The sequence below is a fragment of the Amphiprion ocellaris genome, chromosome 12, assembly GCF_022539595.1.
Source record: "Amphiprion ocellaris isolate individual 3 ecotype Okinawa chromosome 12, ASM2253959v1, whole genome shotgun sequence".
Classification (NCBI taxonomy): Eukaryota; Metazoa; Chordata; class Actinopteri; family Pomacentridae; genus Amphiprion; species Amphiprion ocellaris.
Window position 1 is genome coordinate 35,128,401 of NC_072777.1, and position 8,859 is coordinate 35,137,259.

The 8,859-nt window shown below is 40.7% G+C and overlaps 1 protein-coding gene across 1 annotated transcript; it reads right to left on the reverse strand.

The window, feature by feature from the left end:
* Window positions 1–2,570: 2,570 nt before the first annotated feature.
* LOC111586982 (alpha-1-antitrypsin homolog) lies at window positions 2,571–4,895 on the reverse strand. Its single transcript, XM_035942263.2, has 5 exons — window positions 4,725–4,895; window positions 3,810–4,443; window positions 3,351–3,621; window positions 2,993–3,140; window positions 2,571–2,911 (listed from the first exon to the last, which is right to left on the reverse strand). Exons 2-5 carry the CDS (start codon window positions 4,432–4,434, stop codon window positions 2,720–2,722), a joined length of 1,236 nt encoding a protein of 411 aa, XP_035798156.1. The 5' UTR covers window positions 4,435–4,443; window positions 4,725–4,895; the 3' UTR covers window positions 2,571–2,719.
* Between the last annotated feature and the right edge of the window lie 3,964 nt (window positions 4,896–8,859).

Sequence of the window (8,859 nt, forward strand, 5' to 3'; positions counted from 1 at the left end):
TAATGTTTGTTCCCACCCAAATCTTATCTGACTAAATGGGCTAGCCTAAACTGTGAAAAATGTCTGGGTTTTTTTGCTTTTTTAATGTTCTAATATTTTCAAAAATGTTCTGTTATTTTGCAGAGTTTTCCTGTTTTGTTAAGAGACAGATAACAACACAGATAATAACCAGTAAAACTCTCTGTGAAAAGTGATAATTTACATGTTAACTGTAAAAAAAACAATTTAACTGTGAAATGTATCGTTAATATTACTTGGTATCCGTCTGTTTCTTGTCACCAGCGGTTCTTTCATGTGTCGTTGTTACATTTTGCCAAATTTCTTTGACATTCCATCGTCTCTGGTCACCATTCTGTTGTGGTTGTCTTTCTATTCGTTCAGGCATTAACTTGGTCCAGTTGTTTTGTTTATCCAGATAATTGGCAAGTAGCAAATAATAATGTGTTGGTAGCTAAACCGTATTAATGACAGATCTTTCTGTTTATCTGAATAATGTGAATTTTCACCAGCATATTGAAGATGGATTTCTAAATAAACAAGAGGCTCTGAGAAGAAGCCATGATTATCTGGAATGCATTTTCTTTGTACTTGTGTGACATTAGCAGTGCAGTGTTACTCTAGCAGCTCGGTTCTGAACTCACTTGAACTTCCTTCTTTATGGCTACAGGTCAAACATCTGAGCACAAAGTGGGTGAGAAGCGTTTCTGCTGCTCCCTATTGTTTTCACAATATTATCAAGGAAAAATGATGGTTCGAAATGACATCCAGCTGCCTCATTTATTGCCTTCCTGTGCCAATAGCTTCAACAGGTTGAATTATGGATTGGAGACTCATTTTGCTCTGAAACCAAAAAGCATTTTGGATAATTTTTTTTGTATGTATGCCTTCTCCAGCTCCTTGTTTAAGATATCAGTGGAAACAGATGTGTGAGTTACCTAGAGAAGCTAATGTGTGTTTAGAAGGCATGCAAACTGCACACACTGGATAAGAGTGTTTGTCTGAGATGGAGGTCCATTGCAATGGTTTCAGCTTCTGTGGAGTGTAGCTCTGGCCCCAGACATAACAGAGAGAAAGAGAGGGGGACAGATTTGCACGTCACAACATGCTTGTCCAAACATGTAAATCTGTTGGACAAGAGCAAACAAGAAGGGTCTGGCTGTGACACATTAGCTGAACTCCAGGTGCTCTGCTTTGCTATAAAACTGACGCAAACACAAGAAGGATCGCCATAACTAGTCCGGCTGAGCACACAAACACAAGCTACACTCAACACCTTTAACTTTGTTGTAAGGTGATGCAATGCAAACTGTTCCCCTTCTTCTGCACCTCAAATAAATAACCCAATACTGTGATACATCACACATCTCAGAAGTTTGCGAATTGAATTTCGTGGCACAAATGAATAGAAAGGAAAATCTGAGTGGAATGGAAGGAAGAAATCCAAACGGGTAAAGCTGAACAGTGTGCCCGCAAACATAGTTTACAACAAACAGTGAAAGTCCAAGCCAAGAATTGCAAAAATACTGGTATAGATGACAGATTAAAGAAAAAAACTAACAATTTAATAAGTTTCTCAAGCGTAATAAGGTACTGGCCCACTGGGTGCTGCTGGATCAGCTTCAATTCTCTTTAGCATTGATTCTCCAAATCTCTGGAGCTCTGGAGGGAAAAACAGCATTCTCCCAAAGATTAGGTGATGGTGGTGGAAAATTCTGACTAACATATCGGTCTAAAATGTCCCACAGATGTTCAGTTGGGTTGAGATGTGAGAACTGCGAAGGTCATAACGTATGACTCACTTCTATTTCATCAAACTACTTGGTGATCCTTTGTGCCATTTGGACGGAGGCATCGTCATCCAACATTTCTATCCCACCATGATGGAAATGTTCGATCACAATGTAAAGGTGGTCACGCAGAACAACTTCGTATTGATTTGCACTGACCCTTCCTGCCAGAAAAATGCCACCCACAACATAACGGAGCCAACAGGTTTCACTGTAGGGGTCAAGGGTTCAGGATTTTTCTTGAGTTTGTCCCGTTTGTACATGAACAAGCAGCAACACTCTTCACCGCTGCTCATTTCTCAGCAGTGGCTCTTTATGCTCAGCAGACTGGACAGATTGGGAGCGTTTTAGCACTTCTGAAGAGCTGCCCACTCAGCTTTCTGATTCAGACACGTCTTACTCATGTTTTTTTTTTTCAGAAGTCAGTGTGTGTGGGGCTGACAAGGGAGACAAAGTTTATGTGTACTGATTATGTAAATACTCTGCAGCAACTCCTGTGTTGACTCGTCAAAGGGCGAGGAGTCATGTGAGGCTGATGGCCATCAGGTTACACAACCTCTGTCTGTTGTAACACCAGTCAAAACTTAACTGTTAAGCTGCAGGGATTTAGCTGCTAGATGATACTGCAAAGTGAATGTAGTTGATGACCAAATTGAGAAAATGTATTTAATCATACATGCATCAATTTTGTGTTTGATGTCACATTTTTTTTGTCTATTTCATCCTGCAAGGATGCCCCTGTATTATCTTTAGTACATGCGGACATGAAAACCCACTGAAATATTTCATAGAAAGTGTTCTTTAATAGTATTTTTGTAGACAGTCCTGCAAAGATACACACGGACAAGTAAATATACAAGTACTACAGCATCAGTATAGGATCCTCGTGACGATACTGTTGATTGTGATTCTCATTTCGCTAGTGTACGCGTTTACATGAGTGTAGGGTTATTGATCTTGCCCATGAAGAGGATGCTCCTTGCGGACCTCTCCATGATAAAAACCAAGAAGGGCCGGTTAATTCTGACTGATGGTGGCGCACTCACTGGGACTACCTGAATGATGGTGACGGCTGCTGCCTCTGTTCCCATCTCGGTGACACTCAGCGAAGTCTTGTGGGAAACCTGTGGAAAACAAAGCAAAGGGAGATCAGTGCTAATTTGTTGTTGTTCCATAAAAATCTCCCTATAAAAATGAACCCCTACCTTTGAGACTTTGATCTTGGTCTCATCTGATATCCCAGAGAAATCAGCATTGTCCTCAAAAGCTTTGGTTATGCCCATTTCTTTCAATGTGTCTCCCAGGGAGGCATCAGCAGAGATGGAAAATTTTGGCAAATACAAGAGAATATAGCTGAAAAAACAAGGAACATTATTAGTGTCAGACAGTGAAATTCCTGCATCTGTCTTTAAGTTAAACCATGAACACATTCAAGCAGATTAAATTTATCTGACCCAGTCAACACTTCCTCAATCATTACAAGAAGTACATTGCTCACTCTGTCTACAACACTGTATCTACAACCAGGTAGCTGAATTCCAAAGTAAATGTGATTCCTCTTACTGCTTGGAGACTGAGTTTCGCCAGTGCCTGAGGTGTTCCATGCTGATGTATCCCTCCACCTCCTTCATGTTGCCTTCATCAGGCCGAACGATCATCATGGAGGTGGTTCCTTTGTACGGCAGCATGATGATGGTAGTGTGGTTATCAGCATCATGGTAGATGTTGTAGTATCCTTTTCCTGTCATCATGTCCACTTGAACTTTGGTGGTGTCGTCCACATGGAAGTCTGCCTTGTGTGTCATGAATTCGATGAAGGGCTCCTCCCATTGTCCTGTATGAGACAGTGGAGAGGGGATGATGACAGTAATGTAAATATGTCAGAACAAATTATATTGCAGTTTGCTTCCCAACCTTTAAGCATCATGTTCAGGTCATTCCAGCTGACTTATTTTTCATGTGTTTGTGTCCTACGCTCGGTAAACTACACATTAAGGCACAGACTTTCAACTTGCTTCTTACCTTTAAAGTAGACATAGTTAATGAGCATCATAACCATGTCCTGGTCCAAGTCCTTCACCATATCTTTGATTCTGTCATGGGTTTTATTACTAATGTATGCGTTGATCTCGGCTATAGCCTCAGCAGGTTTGGCTAAGTCAACATTGAAGATGTCGCCGGAGTAGTAATGTTTGATTTCTTTCAAGAAATTCTCCAAAGGATTGAAACCAGTGCGCACTGCGACAGCATTACCAACATCCAGCTTCTGGTTCTCCTGGCTGTGGTCAAGCATGTGGAAAAGATGCTGGAAGGCTTCATTGACCTGACTCTGGTTTAAGGTGCCATAGCCCAAAGTGGAGAACAGCTGGCTGTGGGTGTCACCACCAGCCCCTGTAGACAGCATGGACAGGGCGGTGGAGATGCCCAGTGGTGAGTAAAAGATGTTCTTTCCAGCCTCAGGCTTGGCATTCAGGTTTTTGTACAGGGCAAAGGCAAACTCAGCATTGGGATGGGACAGCTTGTGGCAGCTCATCTGGTCCTCATGGCTGTGTTCAGAGCCATGATTGTGGTAGTGCTGGTGGTGGTCTGCCCAGGCTCCAGACAGCAGCAGTGCTGCCAGGACACAATTAGCAAAGATCCCACGCATCTTTACAGCCTGTTAATATGAAAAGAAAAACCAGAAATGAACTGTAATTAGAGTTTAACCATGATAAATTAAAAGCAAGCTAAGTACAGAGTGAAATAAATTTAGAATAAATTTTAGAATGTTGTATGTAATGAGAATAATAAGAGAAGCAGTCCCTGAAATCTCACATGTTAACAGTAAAATAAAACACAGAAGCTACAATCTAAACTGTGATTTACTTCTCAGATTTAAGTCCAAGTGGTTAGAATTTATACAAACATTCAGCATATTTCAATGATGTTGATGCTTACCGATAAGGTCCTCTTTGGTGCAGGTTGGCAGAAACTTCATCATTATATCAAGCAGGCCAAAGAGAGTCAACTGACAGTTTCTGTTAAACATTAATGAGGATGAGCCTTTCCTGTCTGATGCCAACTTCTGACTGGCCTTCACCCATACAACACAACTCAATCAACACAACCAGGGCAAAGACCTGTGAATGAGTCATATTTGTAGTGAGAAGGTTGTATACAGTCATCATATAAGTACAAAAACATTTGAGAAAACAGCAGATAACAGGAAAATTTGATGAAGATATGAAGCACTTCATTCTAATCATTTAGAATAACTGACACACCCTAATGAGGATGAAGTGGTGTATAGATAAAAGATGGATGGATTCTTCTCAGTTCAAGTGAACTTTAACTGACAGCTTTAAAGACCACAATTTCTGTTACTTGAGATTGATCTGTTGTCTTACTGTCAGGCTGGCTGCTGCCAGGCCGAGATAGTGCCCTCTCCATCTTCCTCCACCCTTTTTTCCCTTTTAGGTTTGGTTCAGCAGTGCAGTGGCTGCAGCAGGAGATCCTCATCACTAATCATCATCAGCCTGGAGCAGGAGCAGGTGGTCTCTGCCAATCAAGTCCCTCTCTCAACACAATATAGTCTGAAGCCGTTCACCTCTCTGTGCCGGATTGTGACACTACCAGTAACAGTCACTCCTCGTTCCCAAAATCTTAGTATGCATTCTCAAGTTGCTTTTAGTAATACTGGTTGTCCTCCTCCGTTATAGTTCTGGTTCCACCTGCTCCTGCTGGTTCCCACGGGCACCGTCATCAGCTCCAGTTTCGGTGCCATTCAGCGTCCTGGAATTCACTCACCTGTGTTGTTTCTACCTCATGGTGTCCCTCCACACCGTCCTGCTGCAGCATCTCGACAACCACCACCTGGACACCGGCCTGCCAGCCCAGAACAATGTACCTCCACAGTTATTTACCTAGTCCGAGCATCTCATAGTAGTTTTTTGTGAGTTAATTCAAGTTTCGCAGTTTCGTGTACTCGTTAGTTTCCTGGCTTAGTTCCTAGTTCTTGTAATCGAGTGAATTTGAGTTATTGTCTTTCTTGCCTGGGTGTTACCCAACGCGAGTTAGAATTTTGTAGTGAATCCTCCTCGCCTATAGTAGTCGCCATAGGTTGGCAATCTATTTTCGTTGATGTACTTCCTGTTGTAGTTCTGTTACGATTTGTAGTTCCTCTACGTTTTTGCAAATAAACCCTTTATTGCATTCTGATCTTGTCAGTTCATTTCCTGTGCTTGAGCCATTCAGAATCTGTAACACTTCCTGAGCAAACTGTCCTCTATTAATAATTTCCCTAAATGGCTAAAAATCACAGGAACATCTTTATAGTCTTGTCTGACTTCACTCAAATCCTGAAGTTGTTCAAACCTATTGTAATGTTCAATGTAGCAAAGGGTTCTCTTCTTCTAGGACCAGTGGTAAGTCTTGATATTACTCCCATGTGGATGAACACATGGACACCACAGATACAGAGTTGTTGTTCCTAAACCTGTGCTTCACTTTGCACATCTGCAAATGTGTGGGGGTCAGTTAGGGTCCATGTACATTTCATCATCTGGCCAAGTCTCCGTAAGAACTGGTCAGTCTCAGTGGAAAAGTCTCGCAGAGTTTAGCTTATCTAAAGATATAAGGCTAACAAGCACCCACAATTAGAATTTATTTTCAGCTCATTCATTCACTTTTCAAACACTTTAATGCAAGTTCAAGTACTTGTAATTTGTCTCTGTGATAGTGTTCTTACTGACAAACTCTGACCACGTCCTTTATTATTAGCCACTTGAGAAAGAAACACTGTTCTGATTTTCATTCCATTTCGCACCAACGGGATGATACATCTAAATGCAGATGTCACTTTAGATAGTGCTCCTACTGAAGCTAGCTGAGCAGTCTTTGAGACTGAAGCTCCCGCCACCAACAATAAACCTTTGCTAAAACTGACTTCAGTCTTTTCCGGTCACAATCTCGATACACAATTGCAATCAGCTGGGCTTGCTGAGTGTTTTAATACGTGACACAGAGTGTGGTTGGATGTTCATTGTATCGTTTTTAACTGACCTTTTAAAGTCTTCTAAAAATGGCACTTTAGACTACATTGGTTAAAATACAAATAAAGTCAGTTGAATAAATATGTAATTAATAAACAGTGTAATTGAAAACATCATAAAATCTACATCAATGTATTTGCTATCTCATTCATATAGTTAAAAATTGTTTTAAGCCAATGCAAAGTTTTTGTCCTATGTGTGATAAAAGTTCATTTGAAGCAGGTTTGTGGAAGATGTACCAGTTTTCTGCTCACTATCTAACTGTTCATGTCAATCTTTCATGTCCTGTAATTTCATTGAATGATGTACCTGTAATATCCAATCAGAGGTAGATGGGCGTGGCCTAACGTTGACCGTGTGAGAAATCTCTAGTTCCTCAGCTCGAAGTGGTGAAAGAAGACAAGTTAGTCTGTTACAAATAGACTCTAAAACAGGTGGGTGCAGAGTCTACCGGTTCTTTTAGAATGGTTCTAATCTGGAGTAAAGTAAGTACTTGATGTATTTATTTTTTTGTACTCGGACGGAGTGTTTTGTATAGAAATGTAAAACGCTAACCGCGCTTAGCGACGTAGCATGCTAAAGCTAATGCTAACATGTGTTTTACTCCGGTATGCAAAGTACTTAGGTATAAATTAGATTTTAAAACTAAATAGGGACTTTTAAATGTATAGCAGACCAAGGACACTCTGTTTGGACCCTGCAGGGGATGAGAAGTCGTCTCCTCGGCTGGTCTGTCCTTTAAACCAGCTGCTCCTGTGAAGCCTGCTGTAGCCACTGTTGCCCGCCGCCATTAAGCTCACGGACATGGTCACGTCTCCTGCTGCTGGCTAGCCCTGACATCACTATCTACCGTTGAACTAAGGATTCCTGAGTATCATTCTAACAGGTGCACGGAGACGGAAGGTTAAGGACAAAAAATAGGCTTTTGACTGCAAGTCATGATGCAAAGGTCCCCTTTGGTATGGAAGTACCTTAGGGTCATACAAATAAATTTATTTAAATGTCATAGTTTAGTATGTCCTTCAACAAGTGTCAAAAAGGTGCCCAGGGAGCTTGACTGGTTGGCAGGGCGACTCCTGAATAGGAATGTGTCGGAGACGCAAGTTCGAGTCCAGCTCATGGCCCTTTACTGCAGGTCTTCCCTGCTTTCCTTTCTTCCTCTATACTTACCTATTGAATAATAGGTAAAATAGTTTAGTATGTCATCAAAATGTGGAAAAAATGTCATAGCTTAGTATGTTGTCCAAAATGTCACAAAAACGTCATAGTTTAGTCTGTCGTCCAAAATGTGACAAAAACGTCACTTTAGGGTGTCGTCCAAACTGTGACAAAAACGTCATAGTTTAGTATGTCGTCCAAAATGTAACAAAAATGTCATAGTTTAGTATGTCCTCCAAACTGTGACAAAAACGTCACAGTTTAGTATGTCGTCCAAAATATGAAAAAAACCTCATAGTTGAGTATGTCGTCCAAAATATGGCAAAAACATCATAGTTTAGTATGTCGTCCAAAATATGACAAAAACGTCATAGTTTAGTATGTCGTCCAAAAGGTGATAAAAACGTCATAGTTTAGTACATCATCCAAAATGTGGAAAAAAATGTCATAGTTTAGTATGTTTTCCAAAATGTCACAAAAATGTCATAGTTGAGTATGTTGTCCAAAATGTGACTAAGAAGTCATAGTTTAGTATGTCATCCAACAAGTACAAAGTAGGTCCACAGGTAGCTCAACTGGTTGAGAGAGTGACTCATAAACAAGACTGCGTATGAGTTGCAGGTTCGAATCCAGCTCAGGGCACCTTTAGTGCAGATCTTCCCGGCTATCTTGTCTGCCTCTCTACTTACCTATTGAATAGAACCAAAGAAAAAGCTCAAAAAACAATTTATAAAAGAACTTTATACAACAATGTCATAGTTTAATCTGTTGTCCAAAATGTGACAAAAATTTCATAGTTTATTATGTAGTCCAAAATGTGGGGAAAACAGTCATAGTTTAGTATGTCCTCCAACAAATGCAAAGAAGGTCTGCAGGTAGCTCAA

Coding starts and splice junctions, on each gene's coding strand:
- LOC111586982 (XM_035942263.2), bottom strand. CDS start 4,434: ATGCGTGGGATCTTTGCTAATTGTGTCCTGGCAGCACTGCTGCTGTCT. Junction 3,622..3,809: donor TAACTATGTCTACTTTAAAG/GTAAGAAGCAAG, acceptor TGTCTCATACAG/GACAATGGGAGGAGCCCTTC. Junction 2,912..2,992: donor CCAAGATCAAAGTCTCAAAG/GTAGGGGTTCAT, acceptor TGTTTTCCACAG/GTTTCCCACAAGACTTCGCT.